Source organism: Ochotona curzoniae, unplaced genomic scaffold, assembly GCF_017591425.1.
Source record: "Ochotona curzoniae isolate NIBS_2020 unplaced genomic scaffold, NIBS_Ocur_1.0 contig_3819, whole genome shotgun sequence".
In the NCBI taxonomy this organism is placed as follows: Eukaryota; Metazoa; Chordata; class Mammalia; order Lagomorpha; family Ochotonidae; genus Ochotona; species Ochotona curzoniae.
Genome location: NW_024466004.1, coordinates 122,852 through 147,009, shown reverse-complemented (window position 1 = coordinate 147,009; position 24,158 = coordinate 122,852). Strand labels below are relative to the sequence as shown.

General features: G+C 56.2%; 4 protein-coding genes across 6 annotated transcripts; 2 read left to right on the top strand and 2 right to left on the bottom strand.

The window, feature by feature from the left end:
• The first annotated feature begins 153 nt into the window (after positions 1–153).
• RGL2 (ral guanine nucleotide dissociation stimulator like 2) lies at positions 154–9,325 on the top strand. Its single transcript, XM_040983180.1, has 18 exons — positions 154–242; positions 482–682; positions 1,985–2,068; positions 2,305–2,483; positions 2,610–2,660; positions 2,760–3,057; positions 3,350–3,601; positions 3,682–3,785; positions 3,871–3,955; positions 4,034–4,102; positions 4,269–4,343; positions 5,883–5,915; positions 6,030–6,151; positions 6,257–6,352; positions 6,435–6,546; positions 6,633–6,923; positions 8,426–8,540; positions 8,663–9,325. Exons 2-18 carry the CDS (start codon positions 524–526, stop codon positions 8,872–8,874), a joined length of 2,337 nt encoding a protein of 778 aa, XP_040839114.1. The 5' UTR covers positions 154–242; positions 482–523; the 3' UTR covers positions 8,875–9,325.
• Positions 9,326–10,273: 948 nt separating this feature from the next.
• On the bottom strand, positions 10,274–11,491 carry PFDN6 (prefoldin subunit 6). 2 transcript variants are annotated; one of them, XM_040983184.1, is made up of 5 exons: positions 11,390–11,491; positions 10,999–11,232; positions 10,807–10,877; positions 10,592–10,716; positions 10,274–10,477 (listed from the first exon to the last, which is right to left on the bottom strand). In XM_040983184.1, the coding sequence occupies exons 2-5, from the start codon at positions 11,060–11,062 to the stop codon at positions 10,348–10,350; spliced, it is 390 nt and encodes a 129-aa protein (XP_040839118.1). In that variant the 5' UTR covers positions 11,063–11,232; positions 11,390–11,491; the 3' UTR covers positions 10,274–10,347. The 2 variants fall into 2 exon arrangements, with proteins under 2 accessions (XP_040839118.1, XP_040839117.1); XM_040983183.1 differs by lacking the exon at positions 11,390–11,491 and having other exon boundaries at positions 10,999–11,382.
• A 157-nt stretch (positions 11,492–11,648) lies between these two features.
• Positions 11,649–22,130, top strand: WDR46 (WD repeat domain 46). Of its 2 annotated transcripts, none has more exons than XM_040983177.1 (15): positions 11,649–11,770; positions 12,019–12,066; positions 12,158–12,238; positions 12,361–12,473; positions 12,579–12,666; positions 13,068–13,129; positions 13,391–13,495; positions 13,590–13,740; positions 13,836–13,971; positions 14,122–14,221; positions 20,851–21,164; positions 21,307–21,401; positions 21,489–21,584; positions 21,700–21,813; positions 21,916–22,130. In XM_040983177.1, exons 1-15 carry the CDS (start codon positions 11,693–11,695, stop codon positions 22,018–22,020), a joined length of 1,686 nt encoding a protein of 561 aa, XP_040839111.1. In that variant the 5' UTR covers positions 11,649–11,692; the 3' UTR covers positions 22,021–22,130. The 2 variants fall into 2 exon arrangements, with proteins under 2 accessions (XP_040839111.1, XP_040839110.1); XM_040983176.1 differs by having other exon boundaries at positions 11,869–12,066.
• Positions 22,131–22,629: 499 nt separating this feature from the next.
• Positions 22,630–23,954, bottom strand: B3GALT4 (beta-1,3-galactosyltransferase 4). The gene is made up of 2 exons (XM_040983178.1): positions 23,876–23,954; positions 22,630–23,800 (listed from the first exon to the last, which is right to left on the bottom strand). The coding sequence occupies exons 1-2, from the start codon at positions 23,942–23,944 to the stop codon at positions 22,643–22,645; spliced, it is 1,227 nt and encodes a 408-aa protein (XP_040839112.1). The 5' UTR covers positions 23,945–23,954; the 3' UTR covers positions 22,630–22,642.
• Between the last annotated feature and the right edge of the window lie 204 nt (positions 23,955–24,158).

The window sequence follows — 24,158 nt, the reverse complement described above, 5'->3', positions numbered from 1 at the left end:
GGCGTCCGGCGCTCCCCTAGTCCGCGGCCCTGGCTCCTGTCCGTCCTCACTTCCTTCCCCTTTTGGCTCCAGCTCTCGGAGCGGGCGGGCGCGGGGGGGAGCGGAAAGGGCGGGAGGGCCCGAGAGCCGGACGGAGGGGTGCGGGGGGGTGCGGAAAAGCTGAGGAGGGGACTCGATCGGGGGCCGGAGACCGACGGCAACGGCGGCCCGGGACCCACGCTGCCCCCACCCCTCCCGAGCAGGTCAGAACCAGAGCACCCCGTGACCCTGCCCGCTCCCGTCACTGATGACCCTCTCAGCCCCGGACTACCGCAAGGGCTCCCCCAGGGCCCATCCCTGAGTCGCCCGCCTACCCTGGGCCTCCGGCAGGGCTCCCGTCCCGTTACCTAGATTCCCCCTCCTTGCCCGCGTGCCTTCCCTGGCCTGTCCCCTACACCCCGCGCCCGCCTGACCCCCCACCCGCACCCCGGTCTCTCTCCAGGCGCCCCCCATGGCCCGACCCCGCTGATTCCTACACTCGGCCATGCTCCCGCGGCCCCTGAGGCTGCTTTTGGACACAAGCCCCCCCGGGGGAGTCGTGCTCAGCAGCTTCCGGAGCCGAGACCCCGAAGAGGGTGGGGACCCAGGTGGCCGGGCCGTGGGCGGGGGGCAGGCTGAAGAGGAGGAGGAGGAAGAAGAAGAGGTGAGCCGGGTGGTGGGAAGTAGGGGCGTCAGGGCTGGGGAGGCTCCGCCTTCCGCTCGGTGTGTGCCCCCGGGCGGCTCCAGCTCGCTCAGCTTGGGCTATGGCCTCGCCTCGGGCCGGGTGTCGGCCGCTCGCCCCGCCGCAGGGAGTGCTGGCGGCTCTGGGGCTCGGTGTCCCAGTGACTCAGGACCTGGCCGCAGGGACCAGCCCTGTTCTTGCTTGGCCCTCTCTGCCTAACTCTGTCTCAGTGTGCCTACCTCTCTGGGAAATTGGGTCCCATCTCCCTCAGGGTTTTTGTTTGGTGGGGAGGGGTTTGTTTCCACGGTAACCGGCTCCTCCGGCTGTGGGAGTGGGGAGGAACCCTCAGATTTCTTGGCCCCTCCCTTTCCCTGTCCCTCTCCTCCCCTTGCCTGGGGCTAGGTAGGAGCTGCTAAACCAAGATCCTGAAACCTGGACGCCAGAGATCTAGGCTGGATGCCGCGTGGTCACCTGTTTTCCCTAGGGAAAATAGCAGCGGCCAGGAGCAGGGTTTGAGGCCTCAGGAGAGGCCGGGAGTTGCTTTTGGGGCCCCGGAGGCCCTGGACTCTTGGGTCCGGGACATTGGGGGAAGGCAGGGTGACTGGCAAGGCTGGTTTTTCGGGATTGGCAGGGGGAGGGACTGGGGCCACGTGACTCTGAGTCCATTTCCCACTCCCCCCATACATTATCTCCACTTCCACTTCTGCTTCCTGTGTTGAGGTTAGAGCTGCCACTTTTGGGGTCTTCAGGGTTGAGCTAGGGAGGCCCCACCCGCGAGATCAAGGGGCGGAGGGGTGCTGCAGGGGGAGGACGGTTCTTCTGACTGGGGCCACGGCAGGGTCCTTGGTGAGGAAGGCGGGGCGTGCGGTGGCTCTCCCTGTGAGCGGGCGGGTGCTCAGTTTCTCTTGGCCTCTGGCTCGCAGCCTCTCTGGCTTGCCTCCCCTGCCCTTTGCTCCCTGCCTCTCTGCTGTGTTGGGGTTCAGCGCTGGGGGGAAGAGGCTTTGGGGATCTCCAGGATCAGAGTTTTTGCACTGCATCTACCCCCCAACTACAAGCCCCTCGACTCCGCCGGGCCCTGAGACGGCTTGGGGGGGGCTGTCTGGGCCCCAGTGGGAGAGACCTGGGGTCACCAGCCCCCCCCACCCCCCGCACTCGCTGGTACTGGTCCCTGCCACCACAGGTGAGGGGTACAGAGGGAGGAGGAGTAGGAGGTCTGGGGTGCCGTCTGGGAGCAGTGGGCAGTGGTGTGAACTGCTCTCACTTCCCTTTCCTCTCTTCCCGCAGGCCCCCGTGTCTGTCTGGGAAGAGGAGGAAGATGGGGCCACCTTCACTGTCACAAGCCGCCAATATCGGCCTCCAGATCCCTCGGTGAGATCCCGACTCCAGCTTCTCACCTCTGACCCTTTCACTCACAGCTCCCCTGCTGCACCCGGCTTTTCGGCTGGAGTGTTAGGTCAGGGGGTCTGGAGTCTCAGACTCAGGTGTGAGGAGGGGTGGAGGGGAAGGGCAGCAGTGTGGACTCAGCCTGTTCACACCAAGCCCTGGGGAGGGAGGTGGACAAAGTTGAAGGTCCAGGTCACAGATGAGCCTCTTCTTTACCCCAGGTCCCTCTACCTCCCCCACGTTCCTCCCGACGCCTCCGAGCTGGCACCCTGGTGGCCTTGGTCAGACACCTGCTGGACCCCCAGACGTCCGGGGCTGACGTGACGTTCGTGTCAACCTTACTGGCCACCCACCGGGCCTTTACCTCCACGTCTGCCCTGCTCGGGCTTGTGGCTGACAGGTCAGGATCAGAAGGGACCAAGAACCATGGAGGTTCCTGCATTTCCTAAAACCCCATCATGCTGCTGGAAGTCAGGGCCACTGGGTGGGTAGAGTGGGTAGAGAAAGGTTTTCTTTCCCTCTGCAGACTGGAAGCCCTCGAGTCTCCTCCTGCTGATGAACTAGAGAGGACAACAGGGTGAGTGACCCCAGCTGAGTTGTGGCCTCACGGGACCGCTGCAGTCGAGGCCAAGTTGCAGCCTGACCTCTGACCCTTGGCTGCCTCCCCTTCTCCTAGGGTAGCCATCTCTGTGCTGTCAACCTGGCTGGCCTCTCACCCTGAGGATTTTGGCTCTGAGGTCAAGGGTCAACTTGACCGGCTTGAGAGCTTCTTGCTCCGCACAGGGTATGCGGCCGGGGAGGGTGTTGGGGGGGGCACTGCTGACCTCCTCCGCAACCTCCGCTCCCGGGTGGACTCCCAGGCCCCCGACCTTCCCAAGCCCCTGGCCCTCCCCGGCGACCCCCCTGCTGACCCTACGGATGTCCTGGTGTTCCTCGCTGACCACTTGGCCGAGCAGCTGACCCTGCTAGACGCGGTGAGACCCTGACCCATGTCCCCCTCCTCCGTGCTCCCTTCCCCCTTCCCTGTGCCCCCAGCCCTTGACTGACCCCTCCTGGACCCCAGACCCTGCCCTGGCTTCCACCCCTTCGTGATCGAGCTCCTTGCCTCCTTCATCTCCCATCTCACCTTGCCCCTTGGCCGTTGCCCTTCAAGCCCTTTGTCCCTCGGGTTCCCTGCCACACGCTCCCTCAAATCCTCCAAACCCTACTACCAGAAATCTGACCTTATTTGACTCTGAACTTCAACCTTTGACCTCTGTCCTGCAGGAGCTATTTCTCAATCTGGTCCCCTCTCAGTGCCTGGGGGGCCTGTGGGGTCACAGAGACCGACCAGGACATGCGCACCTCTGCCCATCTGTCCGAGCCACTGTCACACAGTTCAACAAGGTGGCAGGGGCAGTGGTCAGCTCTGTCCTGGGGGCCACCTCGACTGGGGAAGGGCCTGGGGAGGTGACCGTGCGGCCCCTCCGCCCCACTCAGAGGGCCCGACTCTTGGAGAAGTGGATTCGCGTGGCAGAGGTGAGAGAGGATTGCCTGCTGGGGACCCTGGTGCAGACAGGGGGTCCCACAGCATTGGCCTCCCTCTCGGGCCCTGACAGGAGTGCCGGCTGCTCCGGAACTTCTCCTCGGTGTACGCCGTCGTGTCGGCCCTGCAGTCCAGCCCCATCCACCGGCTCCGGGCGGCCTGGGGGGAAGCTGCCAGGTGGGGCCCACTGGGCACTGGGCTGGGTGCAGGGGGCCCTCCTGTGAGTGGGAATGGCTAATTCCCCTTGTTTTCCATTCTCCAGGGATAGCCTCCGAGTCTTTTCCAGCCTCTGCCACATCTTTTCTGAGGAAAACAATTACTCTCAGAGCAGGGGCCTGCTGGCGCAGGTGAGGCCCAGCTGTCTGGTGTCCCTGGCCAACCTTGGCCCCGCCCTCCCTTACATCTCTCTTTTTTTTCCCCACCAGGAGGTGAAGCTGCAGGCCCCTCTTGAGCCACACTCCAAGAAGACCCCAAGACCTGGCTCCCGGGGTGGGGTATGTGATTGGTGGAGGTGCTTATAAGGGAGGAGAGGGTGTCCATGGTGGGAGCCACTCAAGGGGTAGGACGGAACCAAGAGAATGAAATCGGTTTTCTGGGGACAGAAGGGGGGAAGCTTTTGGGACAGTGGCAGGAACATGTGCCCTTGATCTTTGACTTCAGGGTGTGGTCCCTTATCTCGGCACCTTCCTTAAAGACCTGGTGATGTTGGATGCAGCTTCCAAGGATGAGCTGGAGGTGAGTGTGTGTGTGTGTGTGTGTGTGTGTGTTCATGTGTGTGTGCCCATGAGGTGCACATTATGGCGATGCAATGAGTGGGTTTTAGAGGCAGGTGTGCTTGTGGGGACTACTTGTGTATATGTGTACGTTTGGGTTACACATCCCAGCGATGTCATAGGCAAGCCGACCTCCCCATAGGAGGGCAGTTGTAAGGGCTTAAGCAGCCGCAGGCAGAAACCAGCTTGTGGGGTGCTCGCTCTGGCTCTCTGGCAAGTCACTCAGCCTTTCTGTACAAGTGGAGTGCATACTGGCTCAGTGCTGAGGACATGCCTGAGGCTCTAGCACAGACAGTAAAGTTCCTTATGTCCCCTGAACCTGGCTTTCTCAACTACAAAGCAGGCATTTTATCTTTAAAGATTTAACTATTTATTTGAAAGGCAGAGTTATAGAAAAAGGCAGAGAAGGCAAGAGTGGTAGCCTAGCGCCTAAAGATGCCATATGGGTGCCATTTCTAATCCTGGCAGCCCTACTTTCCATCCACCTCCCTGCTTGTGACCTGGGAAAGCAGTCAAGGGTGGCCCAAAGCCTTGGGACCCTGCACCCTCGTGGGAGACCCAGAAGAGGCTCCAGGCTCCTGACTTCAGATCGGCTTGGTTGTGGCCCCTTTGGGGCGTGAACCAGTGGACAGATGTTCTTTGTGTCTCCTCTCTGTATATCTGAATTCCCAATAAAAATTAAAAAAAAAAAAAAAAGGAAGGAACGAAGAGGCAGAGAGGGACCTTCCATTCAGTGGTTTGCTCTCTGGATGCTCACAAGAGCTAGTACTGGGTCAGGCTGAAGCCAGGAGCTTGGAAGTCCGTCCAGATCTGCTTGAGTGCAGGGGCTGTCAGTTGGGCCATCTTCCACTGCTTTGCAGGCACATTAGCAGAGAGCTGGTTGGGAAGCGGTACTCATGAGGGATGCTGGCATTGCAAGCAGCAGCTTAATGCGCTGTGCCACAGTGCCAGACTCAGCAGGCACACTTTTTGTATATATGTATGTGTGTGTCTTTACTTATTTATTTTTTTAAAAAGGCTTATTTTTATTGGAAGGGCAGATATACAGAGAGGAGAGAAAAAAGATCTTTTGTCTGCTGGTTCACTCCCCAAGTGGCTGCAACAGCCAGAGCTGAGCCAAGCTGAAGCTGGGAACCAGGAGCCTCCTCTGGGTCTGCAACACAGGTGCAGGGTGCCAAAATCTTGGGCCAGCCTCTACTGATTGCCCAGGCCACAAGCAGGGAGCTGGATGGGAAGTGAATCAGCTGGGATACAAACTGGCACCCATACAGGATCCTGGTGGGTACAAGTGAGGATTTAGCCACAGAGCCATTGCTCTCTGTCCCAGGCATATTTTGTATCTGAGACACTCAATTTAAAGGGCTGCATGGGATGCTGGGTGGTGAATGGATGTGAGGAAAGAGTTTGTGAGTTGGACATGATCCATGAGTTCAGGAGGGGCTGGGTTCTGGCCTGGAAGACAGCGTCAGGAAACCCCTCTTTCCTTCCTTTGTCCCTGCAGAATGGATACATTAACTTTGACAAGCGGAGAAAGGTGAGAGGCATGCCTGAACTGGAAGCTGGCCACTCGTAAGGGTCCCAGGAAGGGGGGATAGGAGCATTCAGGAGCTGTAGGTTTGGACCCCTACAGTTTGAGGCTCCTTCCTAGGAGTTTGCTGTGCTTTCTGAGTTGCGGAGGCTGCAGAATGAGTGTCGTGGCTATGACCTGCGACCTGACCCGGACATCCAGCAGTGGCTACAAGGGCTCCGGCCGCTGACAGAGGCCCAGAGGTGACCGGCTGGCTGAGGTGGGGACTCCCAGGCTCTAGTTGCCACACACATGTGTGTTATGGGAGTGGTATCCTGCCTGACCTCTGCTTGTGACCTCTTCTTCAGTCACCGTGTGTCCTGTGAGGTGGAGCCACCGGGTACCAGTGACTCTCCTGCCCCAAGAGTGCTCCGGCCAGCACTGGTCATCTCCCAGTGGACAGAGTAAGGCAGGCGGGGCCTCGGGGGTACTTTGCTCGGAACCTGCTCACGTTCCTCTGACACTGTCTATCTCCGGCCACTGTAGGGTCCTGGGCTCTGTTGGGGGTCCCACCCCACTTGTGTCCTGGGACAGGCCCAGTATCGGGGCCGAGGAAGCACCTGGCACCCCTGCTCCTCTGCTGAGCCGCCTGGCTCAGGTGAGCTGTGCTGACTGCCCTCCTCATGAATGTGTGCTCCTTCACCCACGTGCTTCACAGCAGTCTCACATGCCGTTTGCTCCTAGCACATGAAGTGGCCATCTGTCTCCTCTCTGGACTCCGCCTTGGAAAGCAGTCCGTCTCTGCACAGCCCAGCTGACTCCAGCCACCTCTCTCCACCAGCCTCCTCTCCCAGGCCTTCTCGTGGTCATCGGCGCTCAGCTTCCTGTGGCTCCCCACTGAGTGGGGGTGCAGAAGGGGCCCCTAGAGGGCCTGGCAGTGGGGCAGGGGGATCTGGGCCCGGAGCCTCTGACTGCCGGATCATCCGAGTCCAGATGGAGCTGGGGGAAGATGGCAGTGTCTACAAGAGCATCCTGGTGAGGGCTGTGGTGGAGTTGGGGGAGACTGCCTGGTTGGCTAGATGTTCTTATGTCTGGGCAGCCAAATGACTCTAGTTTTTATTTTAAAAAATTTATTTGAAAGACATAGCTACAAAGAGAGAACTGGATCAGAAGTAGAATAGCTGAAGAGAGTGCTGGTGTTGTGGCTTAATGCAACACCAGCATCCTGTATTGGCACCAGTTGGATTCCCAGCTGCTCTACTTTGGATTCAGCTTCCTGCAAATGCAGCTGGGAAAGAAGCAGAAGATGGCCCAAGTGCTTGAGTCCTGCATCCATGTGGGAGACCTAGAAGAAGCTCCTGGCTTTGACCTGGCCCCACCTTCTAGGGAATGAACCAGTGGATGGAATTTGTCTTTATGTATATCTGCCTCTCTTGGGAACTTGGCCTTTCAGATAAATATAAAAATTAATCTTAAAGGGCCCGGCACGGTAGCCTAGTGGCTAAAGTCCTCACTTTGAACGCGCCAGGATTCCATATGGGTGCCAGTTCTACACCCGATCTTAGCCAAAAGGCCGAGAAGCGACGGGTGCCGGTTCTAATCCTGGCGCTCTGCTTCCCACCCAGCTCCCTGCTTGTGGCCTGGGAAAGCAGTCGAGGACGGCCCAAAGCCTTGGGACCCCTGTGGGAGATCTGGAGGAAGTTCCTGGCTCCTGGCTTTGGATTTGCGCAGCACGGGTTGTTGCAGTCACTTAGGGGACTGACTTTTTGGATGGAAGATCTTCTCTGTCTCTCCTCTCTGTATATCTGACTTTGTAATAAAAATAAATAAATCTTTAAACAAAATTTTAAAAAGTGGAGCAACCAGGGTTTGCATTAGTGCCCACACAGGGTGCTGGCACTATGGGCGGCAGCTTAATGTGCTGCACCACAATGCCAGCCCCTTGTCTAGTTCTCTTACCTTTGACAGCTGTTTTATTCTGTTGGTTCTTTGTGTTAGCTGCTGATCTTGAACCTTAATAGATTTTTAGAACAGTGTTTTTTCTTCACAGGGAAGCAGACTCTCCCTTTTTAAGAAATAATGATTTAACTTATTTGAAAGGTGGAGACACCAAAAGAGATCTTCCATCTGCTAGGTCACCCCTAGATTCCTGCAATGACTGGCACTGGGTCAGGCTGAAGCCAGGAGCCTGGACGTCAATCTGGGTCTCCCATGGGGGTGACAAGGGCCCAAGCACTTGGGCCACCTACCACTTGCTGACTCCTGGGTGTGCACTGTCAGGAAACTGGAGTCAGGAGTGGAGTGGGAACTCAATCCCAGGACTTCCACGATGGGATGTGGACATGCCAAGTGGCGCCAGCAGCTGTTTGGCACCGACTGGGCATCTCATGGGGTCCCAGCATCCACACTGTTCCTTTTACAGTGTCTCGGACATAGGATGCCTGTTGGGAGGTTTGGTGGGTGGCTGGGACTGGAAAAATGGGAAGCACAGGTCATTAGGGCCAATGATTTGCTTTTTCTGTCTCCTATTATGCCAGGTGACGAGCCAGGACAAGGCTCCAAGTGTCATCAGTCGTGTCCTTAAGAAAAACCATTGTGATCACGCCGTGGCGTCAGAGTACGAGCTGGTTCAGCTGCTTCCAGGGGAGCGAGGTCAGGGGCCAGCGGGAAGAACTGCCAGGGAGGAGAGTGGTGCCTTTCGGGGAGTGCTCAGCTATCTGGGCACTCGGCAGGGATGGCTGATTATACCTGACTCTCACCTCATGACCCCTCAGAGCTGACCATCCCGCCCTCGGCGAATGTCTTCTACGCCATGGACGGAGCCTCTCACGACTTCCTCCTGCGGCAGCGGCGAAAGCCTTCTAATGCCACCATGGGCTCTGCCAGTGGTCCCTCAGCCTCCGGGACACCCCCCAGTGAAGGAGGTGGGGGCTCTTTCCCCAGGATCAAAGCCACAGGGAGGAAGATTGCACGGGCACTGTTCTGAAGAGGATACCTGTCAGGAGGAGGAGTCATGGTGCTCAGAGATGTGGTAGCCACGCCGCGAGGTGGCCACCGAGCCGCACTGGGACAGAACCTCAGAATGGTGGTCAGCTGCTCTGGGGCAGTGAAGTGCCGCTGGTTTACCAGTCCTGTGGGAGCTGGTCATCTCGCAACCAAGCTGGGCCCCTGTGTAGAGCTCCCTACCTCCCGTGAACGTGGCGCATGATGAGCCATGGGAAGAGGCACTGGTTCTAACTCCTGGCCACACCACAACACCTGACAGATCAAGGCAAGGCCTAGAAACAGATGGGGGAGGAGGCCAGGAAGGGAAAGCCAAGAAGCTCCAAGTCCCAGGGCACACCGGGATGGCAAGTGGGTTCCAGTGGGAGTCTTTTCTTCACAGGGGCTCCTGTCACTGTGACAACACTAATAAACCAAACACTACCTGGACTCTTCTACCTGTCCTTGCGGTGCCTGGTGCCCACGTGTCAGCTGAAGGAGGGGGTTGTGTGAGCTTGGCCAGGGAACAGCACAGTGTCCATCCCGCCACAGGAGCAGAAAATGAGGTCTTGTGGAGAATGGCTTCCTCAGAATAATATGTAGTTTCCTTCACTCAAGAAAGGACCCATAGGAGGCAGGGGCTAAAGTGGTCAGTAGGAACTCCCCTGGCTTCAAATCAAGAGACAATTTTAGGGCCAGGAAACCAAAGAACAACTTTGTGGACAACCTGATGCTTGAACATAAAGCACTGTGTTGGAATTTCCCATCAGTCTAAGTTGCAGATTCTGAGAAGGCCGGGGCTTTAAAGAACTGGGATTCTGGAGTTACATGGGAGGTGACAAGTATGAGGGGACTTCAGAAAGTTTGAAAAAAAAAAAAAGCAAATGAGAAGCTGTTTATTTTGGCACAAAAATTTTGGAATGTGAAGGGCCTTTAAAAAGTATACAGAAAAGGCACATTACGGGAAATAAATGCATGATTCAAGATTTAAATTGCACCAAAATAAACCTTTTTTATTTCTTGAGAGAAGAGCACAGAGCTCTCATCTGCTGTAAACGTACCTGTTCATCCCCTTCCTCCTTGAGTCCAAGGAGGCGCCGACAGGCACAGCGAGGAAGGGAATCCCACTGTCTCCTGGGTTTTTAGAAAATTTTGAGTTCTTCATCAGCTGCCACTCCCAACAACATGCTAGACTGCAAATGTCCTGCTTCTTAATAACTCCTGCCTTTTAGGAAGAAAGCTTGGAGACATTTTAGTGTTTGGGATCAAGAAAGAAGCAGCACCCCCATTACAGATTCCTGTTGCTAGGACATGGTTTGAGGGGGAAATGTGGGTGGTGTACATATAGGGAGAGGCCAGGTGGTAAGCAGAGACAACAGCACACAAGTGGCTGGTCAGAAATTGGAGCCAGGCATTCTCACATTTTATTAGCTACTATAGTCCAGACCCTAGAGTTCCCCCACCCCACCCCATGAGGTCAGGCCTTCCCAGGTGCCCCTGCCTTTGCTGCCTGGGCCCGCTGGAACTCCTGCTGCAGCTGGGCAAGGGTTTCCCTCTGCTGCTCCGACTGCCGCTCCAGGTCCCGGAGCTGGGATTCGTATCGCTTACTGTGGAGGGGGTAGAGGAGACACAGCAGGAGAGAGGGAGCAATTAGCGGGCCTTAGGGTACTGAAAATGAGGGAGGCTAGTGCAGTGGCATGGGGTGGGGACCCCGGACTCACATTTCAGCTGTGATGTAGTCCAGCCTCTTGCCCACGGTGGCCCGCGCCTCCCCCAGCTCCTGCTTAACCAGCACGGGGCCCAGAAGTTTGAAGACCACGTTGGATCCATCCAGTAGGGCCAGTTCCTGGTTGGGGAGAGGAGAGAACACACCTGATCAGAACTAGGGCAGCGGCACAGGTCCCTCCTCACCCCCACCACGCCCAGTCCCCCTCACCTCCTTCACGATGTTGTTTTCTGTTAACTGTGCTTCCAGCTTCTGTCTCCCTGACATGGATTTACTCAAGTCTAGGGGAGGAAGAGGGACAGGATGAGCGCCGCCGGCTCCCGCAGCCCCGGTCCAGGAGGGCGTCTGCGGGGCTCTGGCGAAGCCGAGGGTCGTGAGTGGGTTGAGACCCGGCCCCCTTACCCTTCTGTAGCTGTTGGTACTTCTCCACTTCTCCCTGCAGCTTCTTCTGGATCAGCTCGGCCATGGTGGGGAGGCAAGCCCGAGGGGGGCGGGAGCAGCGCGCTGGGTCTCCCCCCGGCAAGGTGCCGAGCCCTCTTTCCGGTCCGGCCTAGGACGCGGCAGTCCTCTTGGCAAGAGGCACGCCTTCGGGGTACCGCAGCGTCTCTCTGTCCGGGATGTCTAGTCGACCCGACCCTGGGGGATGGAGGGCGACGACAGATACAGTCCCTCTTTAATCGAAGCTCACGTTCTCCCCGCTGTATTCACACACCCGGAAGTAAACAGGAATGCTGGGAAGGACCGAAACGGAGGCTGCCTTCTGATGGCCTTTCGGGAAATGTAGTTTTGTTACCTTAAGTGGCATTCGGCTGAAATGCCTGGATAAATCCGGAAAAAGACTACACTGTTACTCGGCTTCTGCTCCGGATATGCTTTGTCTTTTACGGTAGTCGGGGATAGGCTGCTAAGCCGGAGGGCGATTCCTAGGCAAGGCCCCGCCCCTTCAGTGGGAGCGTGCCCTCACTCACGATGGCGTCTACAAGACTTCAGACCTGGTACGGCGCTGATTGGCTGAAGTGGGAAGAGGACTTCCGGGAATTTCTACGCGAACCTCGGGACAACCGAAGGGAAGTTTTGCACGTGGGTCGTGTTTCTGATGGCTGAGATGGAGACAGCCCCCAAGCCCGCTAAGAATGCCCCACCCAAGAAGGGCAAACTGCAGACCAAGAGGAAGGTACAGACCTCCGTGGACGAGAAGGGAGGTGCCTTAGCTGTGGGGTCCGAGGGCGGGACGAGGGCCGCGGAGTACCGGGGCTCCTGGTTTGCTCGTAGAGACCGCGGCGGTACTGGGAAGAGGAGACCACACCGAGCGCCACGGGGGCCTCTCCGGGACCTCCTCCTAGCAAGAAGCGGAATCGGGACCCCCGTCCCCGGAAAACGAAAGACGCTCGCATCCCCAAGAAGTCCCGGGTCTCCACAAAGAAATCTCGGGGACTGAAGAAGCCGGAGCCCCAACGGAGCCTGTCCGGGGTGAGCCCTGCACCTGCCAGGGTGGCGGCGGCGGGTGGAAGGCTTGGGGTCCACCCGAAGCCATGTGCTAGTTGCCTGCTCTCGGCCCCAGGCCCAGGACCCATTCCCAGGTCCCGCCCCGGTCCCTGTGGAGACGGCTCAGAAGTTCCGTCGCATTGACAAAGCTAAACCGGTGAGACAGCTGGGGCAGTGGCTACGGGCTGGAGGCTGGGGGTGTCTGAGGGGACGTGCATGGGGGCCGGGTCAGGGTGCTCTGCCTTGATCCCATCTGGCCGTCTCCCAACAACGTTATAGCTCCCGCGCCCCAAGTCCAAGACCCGAGGCCGACTTGAGGCTGCCGAGGCTGAGGAAGAGGAGACCAGTACCAAAGCTGCCCGCTCTGAGCTGCTGCTGGCGGAGGAACCGGGGTGAGCAGACCCGCGCCGGGATCTTGCCAGGTTCTGCTCTGTGGGATTGGCTGTGCTTGTTTTGGTGGTGCCTTTCCCACCTCAGTCCTAAACCGTCGCTCCCAGGTTTCTGGAAGGTGAAGATGGGGAAGATACAGCGAAGATCCGCCAGGCGGACATCGTGGAGGCTGTGGACATTGCCAGTGCAGCCAAGGTAAGGCTGAGGAGGGAAAGAGGCCCTGGCGTTGGTGGGTGGTGCCGGGGGAGAGGACAGAGAGTGGGGAGGTGGCAACGGAGGGGGGACCCACTTACTGGTTCTCATTTATGTGAAAGGCAGACACCAAGAGAAAACAAGCAGAAACTCCATTGCTGTGTCATTCGACACAGGCCCACAAGCTCTGGGACTGGGCGGGGGTGAGATTGGAGGTATCCCCAACAGGGAGTCCCATGCAGGAACCCTATGACTTCAGCCTGATTGTGGCCTCTCAGGGTCTGGCTGACAGGAAGCTGGAGTCAGGAGTGGAGCTGGGAGTGGAAGCCAAGGGCTCTGAACAGACATGCAGGGGACCTAACTGCTTCCTGATTTTGCTTTTCTTTCCAAACCCCCTTCGCCAGCACTTTGACTTGAATCTGCGGCAGTTTGGGCCCTACCGACTGAATTACTCTCGCACAGGGAGGTGAGCTGGAACTCAGTCTTCTCAACCAAGATGTGCTCCTGTTTTCTTACCCTTCAGCCATGCCCACCTCGGACTCAGGCAGCAGATGTTGGGGTGTGGGTGAGGGGAAGGAAGGCCTGTGTGCTTGGGTGTGGGGGTGAGCGTGTGCAGTCACTTGCCTCCTCTTACCTGGATGGGGCAGCTGGCATGGGGCAGACCTCGTGTTCTTTGAGTCGGGCTATTTCCTGTACTAACGTTCAGCTCGTTCCTCACTGTTAACAGACACCTGGCTTTAGGAGGGCGCCGGGGTCACGTGGCTGCCCTTGACTGGGTGACGAAGAAGCTCATGTGTGAGATCAATGTCATGGAGGCAGTACAGGACATCCGGTCAGTGGACTCTGTCGCTGGGCAGGGCTGGTGTGTGGGGGCGTGACAGCCCAGGGTGCCGTTTTCCACGGAGCCATTCTTCCTCTGCCCCAAGGTTTCTGCATTCTGAGGCTCTGCTTGCTGTCGCGCAGAACCGCTGGCTGCACATCTATGACAACCAAGGCATCGAGCTCCACTGCGTCCGCCGCTGTGACCGTGTGACGCGGCTCGAGTTCCTGCCCTTCCATTTCCTCCTGGCTACAGCTGTAAGGGGCCGTGATGGCGGGCACAGGGGCTGCCCCCGGGGAGATCCTTGAAGAGGGGTGTGAGAGGACCACCAGGGCCCGTCTCTCTGTTTCAGTCAGAGACAGGCTTCCTGACCTACCTGGACGTGTCGGTGGGGAAGATCGTGGCTGCGTTGAACGCGCGGGCCGGGAGGCTCAGTGTCATGACACAAAACCCTTACAACGCTGTCATCCACCTTGGACATAGCAATGGTCAGTCCCTGGCTCGGTCCTGACCCAGGTCAGCCTGTATCTTGTGAGTCCCTTCACGTTCCCCTTGAGCTTGGCCCGCTCACAGGCTGGAGGACCTCCGTCTCCCACAGGCTCAGGTTTGTGTTAGTGACTAAAGTTCCTCACCCGCAGGGACCGTGTCATTGTGGAGCCCCGCCGTAAAGGAGCCGCTGGTGAAGATGCTCTGTCACCGTGGTAGTGTCCGGGCTGTGGCAGTAGATGCTACAGGCACGTAAGTCACCTCACTGGGCTCAAGTGTTGATATCACAGCTGTAGGCTACGACAGGCAGAGTACCTTTGGTAGCACAGACGTCCTGGTGTGCCTGCTGCCTGGCCATGCAAGTTTGGCATACTACATGGTGCCCCACCCTGCCCCAAGGGCCGGAAGCCCTTCTTTGAAGAGGCAGATGGTAAATATTTTAGACCTCGCTAGCCAGGAAGCAAAGTCAGGGATATTGTGTAGCACTTTTATTTATTTATTTATTTTTGGTAAGATATATATATTTTAGTTGACAAGCAATTTTTACAGAAAGAGGAGAGACAGAGGTCTTCCATCTGCTGGTTCATTCCCCAAATGCTCCATGGGACCCAGAAACTTCTGGATCTCTCGTGTGGGTGCAGGACCCCAAGCTCTTGGGCCATTCTCCACTGCTTTGTGTTAGTGACTTCAAGCTATAAGCAGAGAGCTAGATTGGAGTGGAGCAACAGAGATGTGATCTGGTGCCCATATGGGATGCTGGTGCTACAGGCAGAGCAGCAGCCTGCTATGCCTCTGTGTTGCCCTGCTCTCCCACCCCCACCTTATGTGTTTATTAATTTTAAAGGGACAGTTAGAGGAGAGACTTTTTTTATTGTGAAGGCAGAGGTACAGAGAGACAGATCTTCCATCTGCTCATTTACTCCCCAAATGGCTGCAGTGACTGGCGCTGAGCCGATCTGAAGCCAGGAGCTTCTTCCAGGGCTCCCACTTGGGTACAGGGTCCCAGGGCTTTGGGCCGTCCTTCGCTGCTTTTCTAGCCTACAAGCAGGGAGCAGCCAGACACAATCCAGGCCCCAAGAGAGAGAGAAATCTTTACTGCCCAAATGGTTCTAACAACTGGGACTGAGCTAGGCTGAAGCCAGGAGCTTGATGTAGGTCCCTCAAGTGAGTGCCAAGCCTCCAAATACTTGGGATATCTTCTGCTGTTTGCCTGGTTGCATAAGCAGGATGTTAGAGGTAGAACAGCCGGGACTTGAGCCGGTTCATGTATGGGATTGTACCATTGCAGTTGGTGGTTTTACCCACTATGCCACATTACTAGCACTTATATGTACTTAAACCACAAGAGAGAAAATTTAAACTTTTACAAAATATATTTTTTTTCCCTAAGATTTATTAACTTAGTTGAAAGGCAGAGCAATGGAGAAAAAGGCAAAGAGAGTTTTTCATCCACTGGTTTCCCAGCCTAAATGACCATAACAAGTGGAAGCCAGGCACCAGGAGTTCCATCCAGGTCTCTCACAAGGGTGTCGGGGATCCAGGCATTTGAGCTATCATTGCTGTTTCCCCAGGTGCATGTTAGGGAGCTGGGTTGGAGGGGTGCGAGCTAGAACTTGAACCAGGCACTTCAGGATTGGATGCAGGCTTCCCCCAAGTGGGGGCTACTGGGAAGGTTATACTGGTTATACAGGTCTGTTAGTGGGAAGAACTGAGTTAGTCTCTCTGGGTAACATTTGCTTAACTGAGGTTCAGTGTTAATGTTGCAGATTATGAAAGTTGATTATGATTGCTTTTCTGTTAATGCTGATCTCTACAGAGACTTCATCTTTTGTGAAGATTTATCATCTGAGTGACAAAGAAAGGTAGAAACAGGGATTTTCCATCCACTGGCTCACTCGTCTGATGGTTGCAACTGTCAGGGCTGGGCCAGACCAAAGCCAGGAGCCTGGAACTCTATCCAGGTCTCCCTCAGGGGCGCAAGGACTTGGGCCATTTTTCACTACTTTCCCAGGCGCATTAGCAGTGGAGCAGCTGGGACTCAATTCAGTGCCCATGTACATGCTGCATAGTGGTGGTGGCCTGGCTTTGTGTTGTAATGCTAGCCCCCATGTTTCTTTTCTTTAAGATTTATTTTTTATTAGAAAGACAGATTTATAGAAAGGAGAGACAAAAAAAGATCTCTCTGCTGGTTCACTCCCCAAGTGGCCATAATAGCCGGAGCTGACCTGATCTGAAGCCAAGAGCTTCTTCCGTGTCTCCCGTGCAGGTACAGGGTTCCCAAGGCTTTGGCCCGTCCTCCACTGCTTTCCCATGCCACAAGCAAGGAACTGGATGGGAAGTGGGGCCACTGGGACACAAACTGGCACCCATATGGGATCCCAGCTTGTGTAAAACAAGGAATTTAGCCACTAGATTATCACGCTGGGCCCAGAATTTAATTTTCATATCTTAAAATGTTTTGTTTTTTCTTTTACCAAATTAAAAAAAAAAACAAACCTTGGGGCTGATGTTGCAGCACAGCAGGATAAAACTGTTGTTTCTGAAGCCGCATCCTGTATTGTGCTGGTGTGAGTCTGTGCTGCTGACTGATAGTGCTTCCTGTAGTGCACACGGGAAAGCAGCTGATGAAGGGGAACCTAGAGTGAGTGGCTCCTGGCTTCAGCCTGCTCCGGCTTTGGCTGTTGAGACAGCTGGGAGAATAAACTGCCTTGGTCAAAAACCTCAATAAAGCTGTTGTAGACATTAAAGGCGGCTAAGGCAAGTGAGGTTTAGCATATGACTTGCAACTAATGAATGCCAAGATCACAGTCCTCATCACGGAGGGTGATTGTGGGACTGTTTGGCCTGGTGGTTGGCATCTGGCCTGCCCGCCTCCTGTATTCAATCCCTGGGTTCACATCCCGCTCTGCTCCCAGGGCCAGCATCCTGCTAATGTGAAGCAGCTCGTGCACTTGGCGCTCTGCCAGCTGGAAGATCAGGATTTTGTGCCTGGTTCCAACCTTGTTTAGCTCTAGCTATTTTAAGTATTTGGGGAGCAGATGAGCAGAATTGTCTGCATCCCAGACCCAAGTGCCTGGCTTCGAGTCTCGGCTGTGCTTCCATTTCCAACTGGTGTGCACCCAGAGAGGCTGCAGGTGATGGCCGAAGTACGTGGGTGCCTGGACCCCATGTGAAAGACCTGGATTGGGTTCTGGGCTCCTGGCTTCAGCCTGGCCCATTCCTGGCCATTGTTGGCATTTAGGGAGAGAAGCAGCAGGTGGGAGCTGTCAGTCACTGCCTCTCCACTCAGCTCTGCGGATCTGGCTGGGGTACCTGCTTTGGCTTGTGTGCCTGAGAGACGGTCTGCAGTGGCCACTGCTATTCAGGTCGGCGTGTTCTGCTCAATCCTTTCACCTGTCAGGCATGCGGAGTGTGTTTGCTTCAACCTGCTTTCTTTTTCTCATTATTTTTTTAATTTTATTTTTAATAATGATTACATGGTTGATCAGTGTGGGAAGGATCAAGGTTTAGGGAAAATTGGGTGAACTCATTACTTCCAAACTTGCTATTTCTTCTTGTTCCTGGGAGTCAGGCTGCTTTCACTGTGAGGTGCGGGGAAAATGACTGAGGCTGCCCTGGTGTACTCTTCCAGTTATGCTTTAATACTGGAACAGGTGGCCTTAATTTATGGCGATGATTGGCAAGGTTATCCAGCTACTTCCTACTTTTTTTTTTCAGATGTACTTATTTTTAGTTTTTAAAAATATTTATTTATTTTTATTATAAAGTCAAATATATATAGAGAGGAGGAGAGGTAGAAATATGTTCCGTCCGATGATTCACTCCCCCAGTGACTGCAACAGCCAGTGCTGAGCCGATCAGGAGCCAGGAGCTTCTTCTTGGTCTCCCACACCGGTGCAGGGTTCCAAGGCTTTGGGCTGTCCTTGATTGTTTTCCCAGGCCACATGCAGGGAGCTGGATGGGAAGTGGGGCTGCCGGGATTAGAACCGGCGCCCATATGGGATCCCAGCACGTTCAAGGTGAGGATTTTAGCTGCTAGGCCACGGTGCTGGGCCCCAGATGTATTTATTTTTATTGGAAAGGCTGGTATATATAGAGAGAAGAGACAGAAATTTTTTTGTCTATTGGTTCACTTCCCAAATGTCTGTAATGGTCAGAGCTGAGTTGATCCAAAGCCAGGGGCTTCTGTGTTTCCCATGTGGCTGCAGGAGCCCATGGATCTGGGCCATCCTCCACTGCTTCCCCAGGCCATTAGTAGGGAATTGGATCAGAAGTGGAGAAGCTGGGACTTGAACTGGGCCATATGGCATGCCAAAGCTGCTGGCAGAGGATTACCCTGTATGACAAAAAAGTCTGCTACTTTTTTTAAAGTGCATTATTACTTATTTACTTTAGAGAATGATTAAGATCATATGCACCTCCACTGGTTCACTCCCCAAATACTCTATGACTAGAGCTGACTGGTGTCAAACTGGGATTGAGAACTCAATACAGGAACTCAATACTCTACACGGGCAGCAGGATCCCATCTTCCTGAGCCATCACCGCTGCTACACAGGGTCTGGCCAGAAGCTTGAGTTAGAAAGCAGAGCCAGGAGTTCAGCCCAAGCACTCCAGTTTGGGATGTGAGCATCTTTACTGCTAGGCTAAATACCACACTCCTGCGCAGTTGTTAGCTGAGGTCCCAGATGTAACTTGTCCAGTCCTGGATGGTCACCCTCCTCCAGTAACTTCTGCACCTGTCCTGTTCCCCCAGTTTCTCTGAGAGATTGTGGCTGCTTTAGCTGACTCCAGGGCTCCCATGTTCTTCAGCTCTCAGGATGAGCAGGAATCTCAGCTCTGCTGAATATTTTCCAGGTACCCAAGTGCTTTTGGGGGAGCACTACTTATGAGCAACTCTGAAACTCCTACTGCTTTTCTTCAGGGGTTCCTGCCATGCCTGCTGCTTTTCCTGCTTAGCCTCTCTGGGCGTGAGCACCATAGCCAGTTTGCAGCATCTAGCTCTTCTTAGTACGTCCCAGGAGTTATTGTCCGATGATCTTTCCTGTCAGCTGCTGTCCTTTTACATGGCTGCCCAGGAATCTTCGACTTATTAGATACAGAGTGTTCATTTACTTCTAAATATGGAAGAGGTCTTCCATCCAGTGGTTCACTTCCCAAGTGGCTATAATGGCTAGGGCTGAGCTAAGCCAAAGCCAGGAACTTTTTCTGAGTCTCTCACTTGGGTGCCAGAGGCCTAAGGACTTGGGCCATCTTGCATTGTTTTCCCCAGCGTTTTAATGAGAAGCTTGATAGGAAGTAGAGCAGCTGGGATTTGAACTGGTGTGCATATAAGATGTTGGTATTGCTTTTTTTAAAATGAGTTAAAATCCTAAGACAGTGCACTTTGAAAGGTTGGTCACCGACTTTGGGATGTTTGGACCCCCTGGCCCTGTGCACCTGTGTAGCTCTGGGGCCAAGTAATACGATTCTGCTTTTTATACCCTTTGTCAGTACTGACCAGGTACTAGCAAGGTGGTGAGGTCTGCTCCAGGCCTTCTGCCATCTGTGGGCTAGTGGGTTACATTGTCATTTGTCCCACAGGCTGCCTGGATCAGCCACTCATGCACCTCGGCCTGAATCACTTAGTTCTCTGAAGCCCCGGGTCTGGTCAACGTCTTGTGCAGTAGCTCTGGCCCTTAGGTCCATCCCTGCTTTTCCAGCCTCCCTGGTGACTTGCAGACAAGCCAGGGGGACACCAGATATGAAGCTGAACATCTTCTCAAGGAACTTTCTGGAAGCTTGCATTAGGAGAAGGACTGAATCCTGCATGCTACACTGCTTCTCACAAGTTCAGTATGGTGGTGTGGCCTGGACTCCTGGCCGAGTGTTTCCCTAGCTTTGTTAGTGATCAAGGAGCCTGCCTGTGGTGCTAGTTCTTGGGTCACTAATGACCTTGTGTCTTGGAGCCCTTAGTAATTCCTGGCTTGCATGTGGTCTTTCTGTGGTCAAAGCAGGGTCCTGGTTAGCTTTGCTTGTCCAAAGTGTCCAGCTGGGCTGTGTGAGGCTGCGTCAGTGGGTGAGTCTATGCTCATGAAATGCTTCAGTTCCCACCAGGGCTCATAGCACAGGTGAACAAGCTCTCTGCCCTTTGCAAACATGTTGTCTTCCAACCTCAAGAGCACAATTAAAGCAGTGCATGATTCCTCCTGAGTGCTCACTGACCCTGCCCCTCTTCTGGACTCCTGGCTTCCACCTGGCGCAGCCTTGATTGCTGTGGGCCTGTGGGGCGTAAACCCACATGTAAATGGAAGCTGTCTTTCTCACATCTTTCAAATAGATGAAAATAGATAGTAAAAAAAAAAAACCAGAAAACCCAGGCCTGGATTGAATTCTAGCTGCACATTCATTAGGTTAGACTTGCTTTCTCAGCTTCAGGCTCCACATCAGCAGATGGGAAATAAACGTAGCAGAGTGGTGAGTGTCATGGTGCAGCAACTGAGGCCGTCATTTGGGACACCCAAATCCTACACCAGAGTGCCTAGTAAGTCCTTGCTACTCTGCTTCAATCCAGTGTCCTGCTAATGCACATGTGAGTCAGCTGGTGATAACAGGTGCTTAGCTCCCCTCCCCAAACCCAACCCAGCTGAGAGTTCCTGGGTCCACTGGCCCTGTGGGGAGTGAACCAGAGGATGGAGGATCTCCCTCTGTGATTCTGTCAAATAAGTAAATAAATCTTCATAAAAACAAGTGCACAAGCTTGGCTGAGAGGACACTGTCTACTGGTGGTAGTAGTAATGTCAGTGCAAGTCTCCTCCCTGTTCAGATGTGCCGTCTGGACTTGGCCGCAAGTCTAGACTGCTTGATAAACCCTGACAGCTCGACTCCTCTCCCCCTCCCAGGTACATGGCCACATCCGGTCTCGACCACCAGCTGAAAATCTTTGACCTACGAGGAACGTTCCAGCCTCTGAGTGCTCGAACCCTGCCCCAGGGGGCAGGACACCTGGCCTTCTCCCAGCGAGGCTTGCTGGCTGCAGGAATGGGCGACGTCATCAACATCTGGTCAGGTCAGGGCAAGGCCAGCCTGCCCTCCCTGGAGCAGCCCTACCTCACCCACCGGCTCTCAGGCCATGTCCACGGACTTCAGTTCTGCCCCTTTGAAGACGTGTTGGGCGTGGGGCACAGTGGAGGCATCACGAGCATGCTGGTTCCTGGTGAGTGAGCCTGGCAGCAGGGCTGCACGTGCCTGAACTGCAGTGGGGGAACTGGGGTGGCCCTGGGACAGTGAAGGGCAAGGGGCTCAGTAGGTGGAGCTGTAGGCGAGTTCTTCCTCACAGCTGCACGCCCCCTCTTCAGGAGCTGCTGAGCCCAACTTTGATGGTCTGGAGAGTAACCCGTACAGGAGCCGGAAGCAGCGCCAGGAATGGGAGGTGAAGGCCCTGCTGGAGAAGGTAAGCTCTCTGCTGGAGGTATCTGTGTGGCTCAGGGCTGGGAACTGTGGGACTCAGCTGCATCCTGTCTCTTTCTGACATCCCCAGGTACCTGCAGAGCTCATCTGTCTGGACCCACGAGCTCTGGCAGAAGTTGACGTCATCTCTTTGGAGCAGGAAAAGGAGGAGCGGATAGAGAGACTGGTAGGAGCAGGCCTCTAACCCCCCCCCCCCCACCACCACCATCCTGTTCGCTGTGGTGTGGCTCGGTGAGTGGTTCCTGCCAGCTGCCTGGATTTCACTCTGTCCCCTCCCTCAGGGCTATGACCCCGAGGCCAAGGCTCCCTTCCAGCCAAAGGCCAAGCAGAAAGGCCGCAGCTCTACAGCCAGCTTGGTGAAGAGGAAGAAGAAGGTCATGGACCAGGAGCACAGGGTAAATGCGCCTGGCTGGGGTGGACTGCGGCTCCGGGGGGCACCTCTCCCTGCCAGCCCGCCACTCACTGAGCCACACTTTTCCTTTCTTCCCCTACCCCAGGACAAGGTCCGGCAGAGCCTCGAGCAGCAGCAGAAGCAGCGGAAGCAAGAGAAGACCAAATCTCCAGGGGCCCATCCATCCGCCCTGGACAGATTTGCACGCTGAGCCAGGCTCCAGTGTGGCTGACTACATGTGGAAATGACCATTTGCTGGAGTACAGAGAGGACAGCTGGCTCCAGGGGTGGGTTGCTATTAAAGAAGAGAGTGATTTTTTTTTTAAATTTCTGGATCATCCTGGGGACCTTGCCCATATGGGGCTTCTCCAGGAACACAGTGGTCCCAGGGCCTGCCTCCACCTCCTTCATAGTTTGCCGCTGTGGCCGCCTTCCCCGAAAGGCCCTCTTCTTCCCACGTGCCTACAGATGTCCTCCCCACCCAGCATGCCTGGCAGCCTGTGCATTCCAGCATGCTGGGGAAGACCACACTGCACTTGGAGAGGTAAAGAGACAAATTTATTGAGGGGCATGTGCCCCTCTCCTGCCCTGGCTGGAAAACAGCTCATGTGGTTTTTTGTTTTGTTTTGTTTTGTTTTTTTGTTTTTCCCCTAAAGACCATCTTTGGGCTGGCAGGCCAGGTCCCTAGGTGTCCTCTATATCTTTGGTGGCAGGTGGTTGAGGGTCTAGTGTGAGGAAGGCAAATGAACAGCTGCATCCAGCAAGGGCACCTGCCTCGGGCTAGCTCAGGACCTCCAGCTGCTCTCGGCTTCTGTGGCCCCAGCTCCCCTGAGCTAATGAAGCCAGGCCATGACCCGACACCGCACGATACCCAGGATTCCCTCCAGCCAAGAGCAGAAGGGTGCAAGCCTTTCCCCATCCAAGCCTCCCACCAGCTTCCAGGCTTGCTCCAGCTCCCAGGCATCCAGCTTGTGAGACGTCAGCAGAAACTTCCCATAGCAGCAGCGGTCCAGTGGGTAGCGGGTAGCACCAGCCAGCCTGACACAGTGGGTTGGGGCGAGGCCACCTCGGCGAGCACTTACACCCACAAAGACGTCCTCCAGAGGGAGAGGAGGCGTCCGGCTGGCCACCTTCAGAATGAGCTGCACGGCAGAAGCAGACAGCACGTAGCCTGTGCCAGAGGCATAGGGCGGGAAGGGGCCCAAGGCCTGAGGCCACTGCTCCTCAGACACGTGATGGCGGCCCCCTGGCAGCCGCGAGGGGCTCACTCTCCAGTGCACGCGGCCTAGGTACAGGAGAGGTACTGCCTGGGCGCCCAAAGCCGGGCTGCCCTCCCGCTTTTTCTCTCCATGGGCCGCCAGTCCCTGGGCCTGAATGCTCCTGTCCCATCGGCCTCCTCGCTGGACCAGCTCCGAGACCAGTTCAGGGACATTAACGTAGACATCATCATCAGTTTTGAGGATGTAGCGAGCCATGGAGCAGTGTTTGTGGGCCCAGTTAAGCCCGCTGATGGTCTTGAGAGTGAGGTTTCGGTAGGAGTCCCGGAAGGCTGCCTGCAGGATGTCCCCCTGAGTGGCCGACTCCCATGCCAGGTCGTGCCCATGGGAGCCCCAGGCAGGCTGCGGCCAGCCGGGCTCCCCCAGTAGGAAGAGCGTCCGCACCCTGAGCCCTCGGGCCTCACGCACGCCGCCCCACGAGGCGCGTATCGCATTTCTCTGGTTGAGATTCTCCGGTGCGGTGCACACCAGGATTAGCAGGAATGGAGGCGCCCCGGGACCCCTGCAAGCTTCCCGGTTGGGGATGAGGAGGCGGGGCAGGAGCAGGGGCGGCCCCGGCGAGGCAGGGGCGGGCAGCAGGGACGCGAGGGAGAGGCTCAGCAGCTCCTCCCCGAATCCCGAGGGCCCGAAGAGGCTCCAGACAATCAGCAGCAGCAGGGCGGCCAGGAGGAGGCGCCGGAAGCCGAAGGGCATGGTGTGCGGGTCAGACGGGTTCTGGAAGGAAAGCGCCGTTAGAACGGGGCGGGCCCGCCGCGGACCGGCCACGCCTGGGATGACGGGGAGGCTTACCTCGCGGCCCGGCCAGTGCCAGGCTCGGCGCCATGGCTGCCCGCCCCTCACGCCGGCGCGCGCCCGCATCACCGACGCCGCCGGAAGCCGCGACCGGGCGGGGCGGGGCGAGCGGAACACGCGCGTCGCTCCACGCGCCCGTGCCGGGTGGGTGCTTCACCGCCGCGCCGGCCCACGGGCGCCAGGCCGTTCTCCACCTCCCCACGGCGCGCGAGACACGGGGCCCCACAGGCGACTCACCGAGCGGCAGCGTCCTGCTCAGCAGCCCACAGCGACCCGCCGG